The 14771-nt window shown below is 51.6% G+C and overlaps 1 protein-coding gene across 8 annotated transcripts; it reads right to left on the bottom strand.

Annotated features, from left to right (window-relative positions):
• Nucleotides 1–5923: 5923 nt before the first annotated feature.
• On the bottom strand, nt 5924–14739 carry NDRG2 (NDRG family member 2). Of its 8 annotated transcripts, none has more exons than XM_070797159.1 (17): nt 14654–14739; nt 12956–13022; nt 12159–12239; nt 11776–11817; nt 11296–11401; nt 10917–11037; nt 10673–10735; nt 9742–9802; nt 9461–9547; nt 9207–9263; nt 8938–9041; nt 8427–8471; nt 8088–8139; nt 7653–7700; nt 7362–7397; nt 7157–7208; nt 5924–6914 (listed from the first exon to the last, which is right to left on the bottom strand). In XM_070797159.1, the coding sequence occupies exons 3-17, from the start codon at nt 12231–12233 to the stop codon at nt 6748–6750; spliced, it is 1116 nt and encodes a 371-aa protein (XP_070653260.1). In that variant the 5' UTR covers nt 12234–12239; nt 12956–13022; nt 14654–14739; the 3' UTR covers nt 5924–6747. The 8 variants fall into 8 exon arrangements, with proteins under 8 accessions (XP_070653260.1, XP_070653262.1, XP_070653261.1 ...); XM_070797161.1 differs by lacking the exon at nt 14654–14739 and adding an exon at nt 14504–14634; XM_070797160.1 differs by lacking the exon at nt 14654–14739 and adding an exon at nt 13998–14097.
• Between the last annotated feature and the right edge of the window lie 32 nt (nt 14740–14771).

Below are 14771 nucleotides of genomic sequence, written 5' to 3'. Positions count from 1 at the left end.
ATATTATCCCTATGGTAAGTCAAGGGAAGTACTAGAAAAGTTAAATAACTTGGTAGCTAAGTGGGCTTCAAACCCATGTTTCTTCAAACCCATATAAGAAAAACTCAAGATGTAGCTTTTCTTCTCCTACCTTACCTTTCCCTCCCCATCTTCCACATTAGGGTTTCATAAGAAAGCCGAGAGCACATTGGATAAGTGAGGCAAGCTTAATAAAGGGAGTATATAGAAGGGTATTGGAGAAGACTCTTGAGAGTCCCTTAGACTGCAAGGAGATCCAAACAGTCCATTCTGAAGGAGATCAGCCCTGGGATTTCTTTGGAAGGAATGATTCTAAAGCTGAAACTCCAGTACTTTGGTCACCTCATGCAAAGAGTTGACTCATTGGAAAAGACTCTGATGCTGGGAGGAATTGGGGGCAGGAGGAGAAGGGGACGACAGAGGATGAGATGGCTGGATGACATCACTGACTGGATGGACGTGAGTCTGAGTGAACTCCGGGAGTTGGTGATGGACAGGGAGGCCTGGCATGCTGCGATTCGTGGGGTCGCAAAGAGTCGGACACGACTGAGCGACTGAACTGAACTGAACTGATAGAAAGGTGTGGGCAGGGTTTAGACAGAACAACAAGGGATGGTGCAATTCCTTGGGGCTGAGTAATAACAATGCTGTTACCTGGGCTGAACAGAGGGAGTAGCAACCAGAAACTAGAGGGCTGTCCAATAAGAGCTGTGGCCTTGGTTCAAGGATACAACCAACCTGCAGGGACCAGGAGGAAGTCAGAGGAATATCCTCACTCTCCTTCTCCTCTGTGGTCTGCTGCCAGTGTCTCCTGTCGGCCATACACAAACAGGAACCAAGGACAAAAATGTCTACGGGTGATTGCGCATAGGCCAGCCTTGTGAGGCACAGGTCCTAAAGAACTCTGGAAGGGCAAATAGAAGACATTCCACACACCATCGATTCTCTGCTTCCTTCGACTCCAATGATCTTGCCAGGACTTTGGAAGGGACACGATTATATGGAAGTTAGCTATTTCTGGTACTGAGGATTTGTATGCCTATAGAAAGGAGGCTTGAGGAGTACATTAGACTCTAGGGCTCTCCATATGTTTCTGGGTCACTGATGCTATCAGCGTTTGACGACAATGAGCAGAGGCTGGAGATTTCAAGCGTGAGTGGTTCGTGCATTTTTTTGCTTCCTCCCAACCCACGGGCCTTTAGATTTCCCTTCTCCTCCTCTGCTTTCAGCCATCCTTCCAAAGTCCATTTCCTTTTCCTTTCTCAAGATTCTTATCAACCAGGAACCATCTTTGGTTTGAACCATATTGTATCAAGAGCTGGAATAGAGCTAGGGAATGCCACATGGAGAGAACACTGGGATGAAGAAAAGGAACAATCTTGATCCTTTTCAAAAGTTCTGAATCCCCAGCCAGGAGCCAGAAAGGGCTCTAAGGGAGCAGAAGATGAGTGTGATTTCTGAATGAGCTAGAAATGAGGAAGAATGGAATAAGAACCATAGGACAGGAGGGAGAGCTCAGTTAACTGGGGCCTGGTGACTAGAAGCCAGATTCAGGAGTGAACCCTGATTCACACAGCCTTGAAAGATAGATTGTAACTGAAGAAAATTAGAATAATGAGAGTTGAAATATAAAAATCAGAGGGAAGATATACAGGTTGGAAGAGTGAATAATAGGAGAAACTAGTTGGAGTAATCACAAGAGAATTTATACAAATAGTTTTTCAAATCTTCTCAAGTTTTCTTTCTGTGTCTCTTCCTCACCCGTCTTCTCCACGCCATCTATTTTTTACATATTTAAACAGGAAAAAACAATCTGAAACAAAAGAATGAAACCTCCAACTTCCTTCCCACTTTGAGCCAGCTTTCCATTTTTGCACCAATAAATGATTCTCTGGGAGAGTTCCTTGGTGATCTAGTGGTTACTTTCACTGCCAAAGCCTGGGTTCAATCTCTGCTCAGGGAACAGATTCCACAAGTCTCGTGGAGTGACCAAAAAATAAATTAATTACAAATAAAAACAAATAATTCTTTGAAGTAAAACTTGGGAGCTCCCCACCTTTCCTTTGCTTATGAGCTAAGGGTTGGGTTTGGATATTGCTGTTGTATGAAAAAAGGGAGATGGGGAACAGCATACTGAACAGTATTCAGTGAATACCTCAGAGTCAGGTGGGAGGCCAGGCAGAGAACAACACATGTGAACAAGATACACCCAGGACAAAAACCAAAGTGCTCTGAACTAATTCTCATGAGGCAATTCATGCCATTTCACCCCTCCCCTTAAGGACAGTTTTCCAATGTCTTGCCGAGGAAATGGTCCCTTGCTCCTGGCTCTGGATGATAGAGCAAGAAACAGCTAATTGGGGTGGGTTGGTAACGTGAGTGTGCCAATCGGCCAGATACCCTCACATTTCAACCCCCACACCCCAGCCCCGAACCTGAGGGAGAAGCCCATGATTACTAGCAAAGGTGAAGTAAAAAGGGGTACAGACAGGGGTGACACCCACCCCCACCCTTAGTCTGTGAAGATGCTAAAAACACCAGTTGTCAATTATTTCCTTTTTTATTTCAGTTTTGGTTGTGAGTTACTTTTTTATATAACTTTATTTAAATAAATAATTAATGTTTAAATAAATAAAATTATATTTAAAAAGTAACAACAAAAACTGAAATAAAAAAGGAAATAATTGACAACTGGTGTATTTAATAATCTCCACAGACTGGAAGTGGAGGTGGTAACTTTATTTATTTGGCCTTCCCTGGTGGCTCAGATGGTAAAGAATCTGCCTGCAGTGCAGGAGGTCCAGGTTCAATCCCTGGGTCGGGAAGATCCCCTGGAGAAGGAAATGGCAACCCACTCCAGTATCCTTGCCTAGGAAATCCCATGGACACAGGAGCCTGGAGGGCTGCAGTGTATGGGGTCTCAGAGTCGGACACAACTGAGCAGCTAACAGATTGATTTATTTGGCTGTGCAGGGTCTTCACTGCTGTGTGAAGGCTTTCTCTAACTCTATAATGGAGACTGCGGGGGGCTACTCTCTAGTTGCGGCGCATGGGCTTCTCATTGCGGTGGCTTCTCTTGTTTCGGAGCACAGGCTCTAGACTCGTGGGCTTCAGCAGTTGCAGCACAGAGGTTTATCAGTTGTGGCTCTCAGGCCGTAGAGCTCACTGGCTGCAAGAGTTGTGGTGCGTGGGCTTCAGCGGTTTCAGCTCCTGGGCTCTACGGACTCAGTACTTGTGGCGCACAGGCTTAGTTGCTTCACAGCAAGTAGGATCTTCCCAGACCAGGGATTGAACCCATGTTTCCCTGCATTGGCAGGCAGACTTTTATCCACTGTACCACCAGGAAAGTCCCTGAGTTACTTTCTTTAGATTCATTGAAAGTGAAAAAAACAGGAAGGAAGCATTCTATTTTTACTGTATTTATCCAGCTGGAGGAAAATTCTAATGTTGGTGAGAAGAGAAGGTTATGTGGTGTCTCTGGGCACTGTTTACCCTGACCACGCCCCTGGCCTGTGGTCAGAATTGACTCACACTTTCCACTTTAGTCCTAAAATCTCTGTAGAAAGGTGCTGTTCCCTGTTAGAGGAGTGCTCTCTAAAGCTTAACACCTATCCTCCCGCTGCAGTTTCACTGCTTTGTGTGTTCCTTCAGAGAATCAACCTTTCATATCTCTTTAGTAGTTCCAGAATTTGTAAGGGCTCTCATCACTGTGTTCTAGTTTTAATCTCCTTCCCATGGCACCCTTGCTTAGCTGTCTTGGGCTTCTGTCCCTAAAGTCAGGGAAACATTCCTTGAGAACAAGAGAAAGAGAGAAACAAGAGTCCTAAGCCTGAAGCCAAGACAAAAGAGAGGTAGTTTGTGGTTTGACATCTGTAAAGTCCCTTCACCTCTCCTCTAAGCTCTGATCTTGAGAATGGGCAAGAGCCACAGACCACTGCTGACCATGGTATCAGGCCTTCCCTCCAGAGCTACCACTAGAATCACAAAGAGCTATGGGAGACTTTGGAAGGGACCCGGGAGCTGGGAAAAGTTAGGAAGAACCATGCCAACCACAGGGGGGCACTGCATCCCTGGAGTGTGCAAGACCAACAAAGCAGAGAGGTCAGTCAAGGACAGCAAAGCCCCTCTCCCTTGCTCCCAGCAGACAGCATCTCTCCCTCTACTTAATTCTTGGGTTTCCTAAAGATGCAGACACATCTGTAGGAGAGAGAGAGAGACAGTCAACACCCATTCACACCCACCTCCATGGCAGATACACTGTCTGATATGTATACACAAATGTAATTTACTCCCTCTTCTGAGGAGTACCCTGATAACAGTGTTATCTTTTCAGGTAAATGTACTGAGAAGACTGGCCTTCCCTTCCATAATGAACAACAGCAGGTATTGCTGGTCAAGGCTGTAAGTTCTCTGCCTTTTCTGCATGTTTATCTAGGAGCTGGTTGGTCCAATGTTCCAATTATGCTGTTTTGTTTCTTTAGCATGGCATTTAAGCCCTGCTTGCTGTCTACCCTGTGTGTGGTTGGTCAACACCCTCACCATCCATAGCCAGCTCTGTAACTTCTGTATTTCTGTGTGTGTGCACGCGTGCTGTCACTTCCGTCATGTCCAACTCTTTGCGACCCAATGGACTGCAGCCTGCCAGGCTTCTCTGTCCATGGGATTCTCCAGGCAAGAATACTGGAGTGGGTTGCCATTCCCTTCTCCAGGGTCTGTATATCTGCTAGTCACCTAATACTGCCCCCTTCTGATCCTGGCCTACTGCATTTAAGATACAGTTCATCCTGTGTTAGACAGTGAGGAAATGCTCAAGATTCAAGCATACATTCCACACTCCACGTTGATGCCAACGTGTCAGCACCAGATCTCAAGCTACATTAGTCCTTAGCTCAGTTCCAGAGGAAAGTGCAATTGCCTATGGCGTTTCTATTATATGAAGTAATCTAACAAATGACCTTGTAACAATCCATCTACAATCCTCTTGCCAGTAACACTATATGGTGCCTTCTCATTTTCACTTCTTGTGCCCCAAGAGCATAAGAATCAGCCTGCAACAGCCACAGACTATCTGAAGTCCTCTTGATCATTGTTCTTACTTGAAAAGCTTCTCAGAGAACCACACGCAGAGTCTAATTAACTCCCTGATTCACAGAAGAGGAGAAATTCCTGAGAGGAAGTCCTCTCTTTTGCTGTAACTCTCCTGAAGGAGTCTTCAGATTGGGATCGACTATGAGCAATCCAACCTTTCTAGCAACTGCACGAGGCCTTGTCTACTGACTGTATCGATCAATCGAAAATGAAATCTACAGAACCTTAGGGAGGATCCCGCCAGAAAATGAGTCAAAAGATGTCCTTGGACACTTGCGTCAGTTTTCTATGCTTCCTTCTTTAAATCACGATCTTGGTGATGTCTCTAAAATCCTATGGCATTTCTCAGTGGGCCAGTCTCTTAAGATCTGAGTTCCTCCTCTGGTCCCCAACTGGGATACCCTATCAATATCAAGGGCAATACCATGCTATTGGAGTAGGGACCAGTGACCATGAGGTCACATTTTATAGTGTGTCTATGCTATACAGGGGCTTCCCTGGTGGCTTAGACAGTAAAGAATCTGCCTCAAGAGTCCGGGGTTCAATCCCTGTGTCAGGAAGATCCCCTGGAAGAGGGCATGGCAACCCACTCCAGTATCCTTGCCTGGAGAATTTCATGGACAGAGGAGCCTGGCGGGCTACACACAGTCCATGAGGTCCACAAAGAGTTGAACACGACTGCGCGACTAACACTTTTGCTATACAAGCCCTGTCCTGTGGTTTTGTCACCTTGAGAAGAGAAATGTAAGGGCTGAGCAGGGAGAGGCAGAAAAGGGGCACGAGGCAGGCATATTCAGACCCAGAAGAATAATGGAGCTCAGATTCCTCTATAGTTTATTGTTACAGCAGAAGTTGTGGGAGACAGGAGGGCACCCCCCACATATAACACACTGTGGTCAGAGCCCCAAGGCAGCCCTTCCCACCCCCATGCCAAGCCCCAAGCAGCCATGCCCAGCTTGGCTCCCCCCCACCCCCCTCTAGACACACGCTGTCTAGATAGCTACCAAAGTTAGAGCAGCCGGTGGCCCCAGTCCCCTTCCTACTGCCCAGCTCCAGCCCCTCCGTCACATTTGTTCACCGCCCACCACCTCCCATTCCAACTTCCATTTCCACACTGAACGTTTCTGGCATGTCCTGAGGACCACTAACCCACCAGCAGCTCTCCCCTGTCACACGTTCATTGAGGCCCATGCCCTTCAGAGGCACGAAGGATTAATGCGACACCATGCCAGCTTTGGTGAGAGGAGCCCCAGCCCAAAGCCCCTTACCCTTGCAATCTGGGATAAGGAGGGAGAGTCTGGGGGAGTCACCACGGACAACTTCCACAACCTCTTGTCCCTTAGCTACAGACACCCAGATTAGGGAGCAGGGATACATGCCTTCTCCGCCTAACACCAAGATGAAGGAGAGGGATCATTTAGGGGTCTGGGTCCCTAAGAGATATTAGGACATCTCTCCCAGGAGCTGAGGGAAATCACAGGTTAGAGGTCAAGGTTAGGGTAGCAATCAAAGATCAAGGTCATCTCCCCACATGATCTGCCCAGCTTCCTGTGCTCACTTGGGCCCAGTGCCCTGGGCACCTCCCAGGTTAGTACTGGGGGAGGTGAGGGCTGGGTCCCACACCAGGACAACAAGGATCATTCAACAGGAGACCTCCATGGTGTGCCCTGGGGGCCCTGAAGAGAGAGTCCCAGACTCGCTGCTCTGGGACAGGGTGCGAGAGCGGGACCGGTTGCCATCAATGGATGCTGCGCTGGTCAGGGAGGCCGTGCGAGATCGGGACAGGCGAGTCATGCAGGATGAAGCCACTGTGGAGACGGAAGGGAAAGCCAGCAGTCAGAGCGGAGGTGGGGAGAGAAGCAGGCAACTCAGAGTGGGGTGCTTGGGTGGAGACGAGAGTTACAAATGGGGCCAGGGGTCAATGAGCTTGATTTGACAGACGGCGGTAAATCCAGGAACTAGCCTGAAGTGGTTCCTGCCCCCCGTGGCCCTCCCTCCTCCTATGCCACAACCTCTTGTCTTCATGACAGCCTCTGACCCCCATACTCACTATAGCCCATGCCCTGCAGGAAGTACTTGAAGGCCTCGGTCAGCTTGCCTGGCTGTGAAAGTAAAATGAGGAAAGGGAGACAGCAAAGTGAGGTTAGAAACTGAGCTGGAGCCCATAGCCATGGCAGGTTAGAGATGGGGTGTGTAGCAAAGGGTATAGTTCAGGGCCACTAATATCCCACCCCACGAATGGCAGGGGCGCTCACCTGAGTCAGCTGGGGCTGCCCCCCAGAGTCAGCCATCTGTTCAGGAGAGAGTCATCCAGAAAAAGTGATATACATATACACCAATGAGCCATGCCGAGAGGTACGAGATGGCTCTCTTCCCTAGGCTTCCCACTCCAGGCCGTTGGGGTGTTTTCTGTTTCTTTTACTCCACCCACCCACTTGCTCCCATGTAGGACCCTGGAAGCCAGCCTAGCAGCTGAATCTGGAGAAGATCTATGGCTCTGGACCGGGGGCCAAGAGTCAGGCTGAATGTGGAATAGGGTTACTGACCTTGAGGAAAGAAGTCTGGGTGGGGTCCAGTTTTGAGTTACATTCCACCTGGAGTAGGGAGAAGGTTGAATGAATGAAGTCACACTCCCAGTGGCCCCTCCCAACCAAAGAACCCAGAGGCCCAGACCCAATTCTTTTTTTTTTTTTTTTTTTAATTTTATTTTGCCCATACCCACAACATATGGAATCTTAGTTCCCCAACCAGGGATCAAACCCATGCCCCCCGCATTGGGAGCATGCAGTCTTAACCACTGGACCACCAGAAGAGTCCTCCAAATTCCTTTCTTATCAAGCCTCTGCCCATTTCCTTCTTGTCAGGAATCAACCTCTTATGCCCCAAAGTTACTCTCCCCGTCCCCAAACAGAGCTTGCTTCTTGGCAAGATAGCCCTCTGACTGCCACCCTCCTTCACCCACCCCAAGACTCCCTACTGACCACTGCATCTTCATGGGGTGCTTGGTCTCCTACCACCAGCATCACAGGGCACCTAGAGGCATAGTGTTGGGGAGCAGGTGGTGAGCCCCTGGCACTCCCTCCTCCACCTCCTCCCAGAAGAACAGTTGGCTCCAAAGAGAAAATAACCTTCTGAACCCTGCTGACCCCACCAACAGAGTTCAAAGGGGTAGGACCTAGAGGGTGGTGGTTTGCTAAACAGGATAGGGGAAGAGGTGACAAGAAAATTCCCTGGCAAAAGACTCTCCTTCTAAAGGGTATAAGCGTCTACTAGGGGAAGATCCAGGGAGAGAGGCAAAGCTTTATCCCTTAAAGTCTTACTTGAGGGTGGTATCGCCTCCACGCACAAAGTTCAGGTCTCGGCGACTAAAGAGGGTTTAAAAGAAGAGTAGAAATTTTAGGCAAGCAGTGCTACCCACCCAGATGTAAGCCAGCTTCCCCATGAGGAAGCAATCTTCCTCCCCTAAATTAGAGTTGAATATTGGTGATTACAAGTGAGAACCGAAGGAGAAGGTGGCAGACAGGCCTCAAGCATGAGCCCTATGGTCACTTGTGCCCAAGTCCCTGGTCAGAGGGCAGTGAAGGGGATGAAGGGCATGAGGACCAGAGATCATCTTACTTCAGGGAATCCAAAAATCCAAGGAAGTAACAAGAGAGAGATGGCCGGCTTCTCACAATTCTACCCCCCAAACCCCCGTCTGTCCTGCAGCTGCCCCCTACTGCCCAACAATCCCTGCCCACCTCGCACAGCCTGCTTCCCCTCCCCTTGGCCCCTCTGTGCCTCCCATGACCCCCATTCCCGCTTCTACATTTCTCATCCATGCCCACTTACTTGTTGTAGCTGTTCCAGTACAGTTCAATGTTATCCAGGTTGGGGGCATGTGCAATGATATTTCTATACTTTTGTATCAACTCAGAATTTCCGGACAGCTCTTCCTGAAGGAAAATAGAGGGAGAATAAATAGGGCTGGGAAGAGAACTCAAAAACAGTTACTAGATGCAAACTTCCCTCCCCAAATCAGTCCCAAGTAAGGAAATCACCCCATACATTCCAGTCCTTGCTGGTTCCCTCTACTTCTTCCATCTTCCACAACCACTTACCTGGCTGAAAAGATGTCCAAGGATCATCTCCGAAATGGAAGAGGTGAGACCTGTTAGCTATGAGGACAGGGCAGGTGAAAAAGCTCAGGACATTATGAGGAGTAGAGACCCAAGTTTCTTTCCTGCTCCTTCCCCCCTTCCTGCTCCTTCCCCCTTCCCTGAAGCTCACAGGCCAGCCAGTTATGTTGTTAGAGCCTAAATGGACCCACACAAGGGGAAGCCCCCTAAGATCTCAGTGCACAGGCCCCCCAAACCTTGTGCGCTGCCCAATCCATCCAGCCTTTGGCGTTGGGATCAATGTTGATGAGGACAAGACCCTCGACGGTATCAGGGTGGGTAAGCTGAGGGGCAGCAGAGGGAAGTTAGAGGCAGGCATGGACTTATCCCCTCCCCACTGAGCTCTGCCCACCCCAGGCTCCATGGGGCCTGCTTCCCACCCTCGTACGCACAGCCTCCCCCCAAGCACACACTGTTAACACTGCCTGGGCCTTGGACCCGCCTTTTGCTTATCTGGGTTTTTTTTTTAATTTCTTACAGCGTATCGCGACAGGACGTAGGCCCCAGCTCCAACACCAATTCCAATTATTGTGGAGAAACTGTGAAAGGTAAATGTAGGTCTAATGGGTCCGGGTATCCAAAACTTTGACTCTCCAAACTCCTCACCCTCCTTCCTAAGGCCATGGGCATAAAGGACAGAAAGGGACCTTCCTTTGGGGGGATGCTGAAAAAGAAGGTGCTAAGGAGCTAAAAAATGGACACTGTAGTCTTTTACCAGCTCCCTCCAGGGAGAGTGAGTGTCTTGAAACACCCACATGCCAACCAACCAGACACTGTTTCCTATGTAGCTCTTTGTCCATTCTCAATTTTCAGGAGCTAGTTCAACTAGTTCTGTTTTCCTTCCTGGTTCCTCTAGAGGAACTGGGAAGGGGGGCACTTAAAGCAAGATATTAAAAAAGATACAACTTTGGTGAACAACAGGAAGTATCAGGAGAAAGAGCCCAAGAGGTGAACCACAGCTGCCCAGGGCCCTGATGCCCAGGAAAAGCCAAGGCAAGGACAGAGCCCAGGTGTCATCAGCACTAAGTATGCACCGAAGAGGCCACACCCGGCTTTCTTTTCCTTCTCTCACCCACTCTGCCTCGGTCTGGAGGAGGCACAGGGAGTGGGAGGGAAAGACAGGCTTGTCTGGTTCCTCAGGGACTGTGTCGCCCACTCCTCTTCTTCTCTAGCTTTCAGATCACAGCAGACCCTCCTCAGCCTGAGGCAAGGCCAGGCACACAGCTCCCTTTTCTTTTCCTCCTCCCTTAGGGCTACTCTGCTGACTCAAGTCAGCTTTCCAAAGCCACCCACTTCCTCTCAACTGGAATAGACAACATCTAGTCCAGACAGAACTCGCTCAGGAGTTCTACGGGCCGCCTTGTACTGGAAAGAGAACTCTGGCTCGGAGGGGTCCCCAGGCCTCTCACTTTAAGTACTGCAGGATGCAAGGGATCATGTCCGCAAGCTGGTCCAGAGATGGGTACTGATACCTGGGGAAGAAAAGAACGTTAAGGAAAACACCAACCTGCCCCCATGGCCCCCACCTCCATGTCCTACTCATTCTCTCCCAGGGTCACCATTTGCCCTCCCCTTCCTCCTCCCTGATCCAATCTACTCCATACCTGCCATGTGCCTCACAGCCTGATGAGGAGGGAAGGAGCTAATTCTCACCCCAAAGGGAACACGGGAGCCCCCTCTTCCATGCCAGGGGCATCCACATGAACCCGCACGAAGTTCTGAATGATTTCCTGCATATCCGCAAATTGAAACAGCGGCTGGAAGCAGGATTTATCTAAAGAGAATCCCCATCACCCCAACAGTAGAGTCAGACGGGGAAAATGTCCCCAGGTCAGAATCCACCCTCTTTCTTTCATGCCACATTCAGACGAGGAGAGAACTTCCCCTTGACATGCCACATGGCTCCTTTCCCATACTGGCCCTTCCCCTCACACTGGAGTCTTGCCCTTCCCCTCACACTGGAGTCTTACCCTCCCCCTGCCCCACCAGCCTCTTCCCAGAAAGAAATGGGAGAGGAAGTGAAGGTCCTTACAGTTGAGTCCCACATCATGGTAGGTGAGTATCGCTGGCCGTTTGGGTTTGGGGGTGCCATAGACAGTAAAAGTGACAGAACCATAAGGTGTCTCCACAGAGTGAGTCTGCAGGAAAACAGGTCACCATCAGGCTGAGAGGAAAAGAGGCACGAGAGGAGCCTCCATGAAAGTCGGGGCGTTGAAGGGGTAGGGGCAAAAGAGAGGAAACTGGAGCCAAAAAGTAGAAGTAGGATCAGCAAGAATTTAGGTAAAAATGACACTGGAAGATGATTTAGGGGGTGGGAAAGAATAATGAAAGATCGAAGAGCATCAGGGAACTCAGAAAAGAGGGAGGAGAAGGCAGGAAAGCAGGGAGATGGGGACAGGAAAGGACTGGAATAGAAGGAGAAGAAGCAGAGAGAAGAAAACCAGGCAGGGGCCCCTCCTTCCTGGGGCGAGAAGAGCCCCTCCTCCCACCTGGGGCTGCCCCAAACTGTTACCTGTCCCTGATCCAGGAGGATTCGGGCAGCTAACTCAGCCTCCTGGAGAGATACACACAGACAGATACACACAGAAACACACAGTAGAGTCACAGAGAGAGAGACAGACACAGATAAAAGAAAGGTAGGCAAAGAGGCCAACGGAGACCAATGACAGAAAGAGATTGACGAAAAAGAGACATGGAGAGGATGAAGGTTAGCATAGTGACAGGAAAAAAGCCTGGACTCTGAGCCATGGTGTTTGGGGAGAGATAACATGGGGAGACGTGGAGAGCATAGTGGGGTGTGAGTGACAATGAGATCATGAGTCTGGGAGGGAAAGAAGTGAGGGCTATGCTTCGAGGTCTGGGATTCCGGACTGGGAGTCAGGGGTCTCTGATAACCTTGGCCACCTCGGGTGTCTGCCCTGGCAACAGCGGCTTCTCCTCCGTGATCTGCACTTCCCGCAGCTCTGCCATGGTGACCTGGCAGGGTGAGGAAACACAGAGACTGGGGAGGCTGCCCCTACACCGCACGCCTCCCCCAACCCCTGGCTTCCTCTCAACACTGGACATTGCTGAGTGCGGAGGGCCACAGGAGCTGAAGACTACTCCAGGACACAGAGAGAGGTGGTCCGGCACCCCCAGCTGTAGGGCCAGGCCGCTAGGAAAGAGGGCTTGGGGAAGAGGACTCAGGACACCACTTCCTTTCAGCCTGGCCATCCCAACACCCCTCAACACCGACACCTTCCGTACCCCCTCCCCTATCCTGGATGGAAATATCAGGGTGGGGCAGCAGGGCAGCTCAGGTTTCCCAGGCTATATTTAGGGGCCACCCCACACTCCTAGTTAGGTAGGGGGTGAAACTCGTGGCTCAGCGACTGGGTGCTCTAAAGATACCAAGGGATGGGTATCGAGAGTTCACCACTGACTGTGACCTTCGACTAAAGCGCCAAGGTCAGCAGCGCAAAGAGAAAGGGGCTAAAAATGACCTGAGTAACATGACCAAGGGGGGGAGGGGGAAACCAGAAAAGAAGGACAAGGGACATCTGTGTCCAACAGACCCAATGCCTCCCTTCCTCCCAAGACTCCTGACTTGGAATAAAGTAGCATGTATTCAACCTTTGGGGCCAGTGAGGAGCAGAGCACCTGTGCAGACCAGCAGAGTAAAAGACCAGCAGCCCGGAGGTGGGGTCACTTACTTGGCTCCTATTGGCTGGATGAAGTAGGGTTAGGGGTCAGGGTTCTCACTCCTCCTGGCTCTGGGGTCTGAGAAAACAAGGCAATGAGGTCAATGACATGGGAGACAAATCCTGGATCTTTTAGAGACAAAAAACCTAAGCCAAGACCTGGACTATCTGGGTCACCAATCCCTGCCAGGTCACTAACCCTCCCAATCTGTACCCACGAGTCCAGTGAACAAGTCTTCTCCAGGCTTCAGCTAGAATCATTACAGGCTGGCGTGGTCTGCCCGGCAACACAGCAGGTATCAGTCCAGGCTTGGGAAGCGGGGCGGGGGGCCGGGGGCGGGGCGGGGAGAGGAGAGAAGGAAGTGCTGATGTGGAGGAAAGAGCGTGTCTTATGTCAGAACCTCTGGATTCTACCCCAGGCTCTGCTGCTCCCACTGTGACCTTGGCTCTGTCTGTCACTACTCTTGCGCTCAATTTCTTATTTGCAAATTAAAGTGGGGACTAAGGGATCCCCAAGATTTTTGACAGCTCTCGAGTGAGATGGGGTGGCAGAGCACGACTGTTTCTTTCCACCATTAAAAAAAAATTTTTTTAAGCCTCGTGCTTTCGCTTCTCTCCTCCACCCAGTTTCGGTGTGGGTCCCGAAAGTGGAGAAGGGGTGTGTAGGGGGCGTTTCCACAGTCTCTCCCCAGCGTGCCCCGACAACCCGCAAGGGCCGAGAGTCAGCTGGGAAGGGATGGGGAGGACAGATGGAACTGACTGGGCCCAGCCCCCGGAACCTGTCCCTCCGAGTCCCCTCGCTGCCATCCGCGTGGGGACTGACAATTCGCGCGGCTGGCGCGGAGAGCCCTGGACCCCGAACTCAACTTCGTGCACGCCCTAAACACGCCCTGCAGCCCGCGGAGCCTCCGCCTCTGTACGCCGCGGCCTCGCGGCCCTGTGGGCCGGCTCCTGCCCACAAGCCGTACTCTCCGAGGCGTTGGGATCCAAGCGCCTCCCGGCACCCCCAGGTGCCAGCCTGGCCCCGCGGCCCCACTCCCGCCCTTCCCCCTACCTGCTGCCGCCGCCGCCGCTTCCACCTTCACTTGCCTTTGACTCCCCGGCCCGCCCCGGCTCGGGCTCCCCACAGACCCGCCCCCGGCCCGCCCCGGCCCGCCCACCGGCCGCCAGCTCCCCGCAGATCCGCCCCAGACCCCTGGTAAACACGCCCCCCTTCACCCCGCCCGGAGCCTCCCACAGCTCCGGGAGGGGCAGCGCTGGGGGCCCGAGGGGAACTCTAAAGAAAGCCAACTGCTGGGTGCTTCCAGACTTCGGCCCGCGCTCCCCACAACATTCACTACCCGCCCCCGCCCCGACCCCGGCAACCGGGCGGCTGTGGGTGTGGGGGATCCCTTAGTCCCGTGGGGGACCCCCACCCCCGCTCTCAGCACCGCCCCCACCCTTGATCTGGCCCTGCCTGTAGCACTCAGGCTCCTTCCTGCGCCCCGACTCCGAGGTGGGAACGGGTAAAAGGGAGACGAAGCCAGGGTGCTGGCACCCCACGATTTTTACTCCACCCGCCTGGAAACAGAGGGCTAGGCCAAAGAAGGATCGCTGCTGAGGAGGCGAGGGTCTCGACCGCGGAGAGGGGAGGTGTGCCTGCACCGACTAGGGAGTGGGGGCGTCGAGGGCGCGGGAGTTACAATTTCTGGGCGCCCAGGGTCCTGGTACCTCCTCTCTCTGCAGTGTCCCGGCGACTGCTCTCCGGGTTGCTCCCTGAGAAGTTGGAAAACAAGGCGGGGAGGGAGGGGGGGGATGCGGGGGGCCGCTATAAATAGAGGGAGATCGC

The sequence above is a fragment of the Bos indicus genome, chromosome 10 (genome assembly GCF_029378745.1).
Source record: "Bos indicus isolate NIAB-ARS_2022 breed Sahiwal x Tharparkar chromosome 10, NIAB-ARS_B.indTharparkar_mat_pri_1.0, whole genome shotgun sequence".
NCBI classification, from domain to species: Eukaryota; Metazoa; Chordata; class Mammalia; order Artiodactyla; family Bovidae; genus Bos; species Bos indicus.
This window is presented reverse-complemented; position numbering and strand designations above follow the sequence as displayed.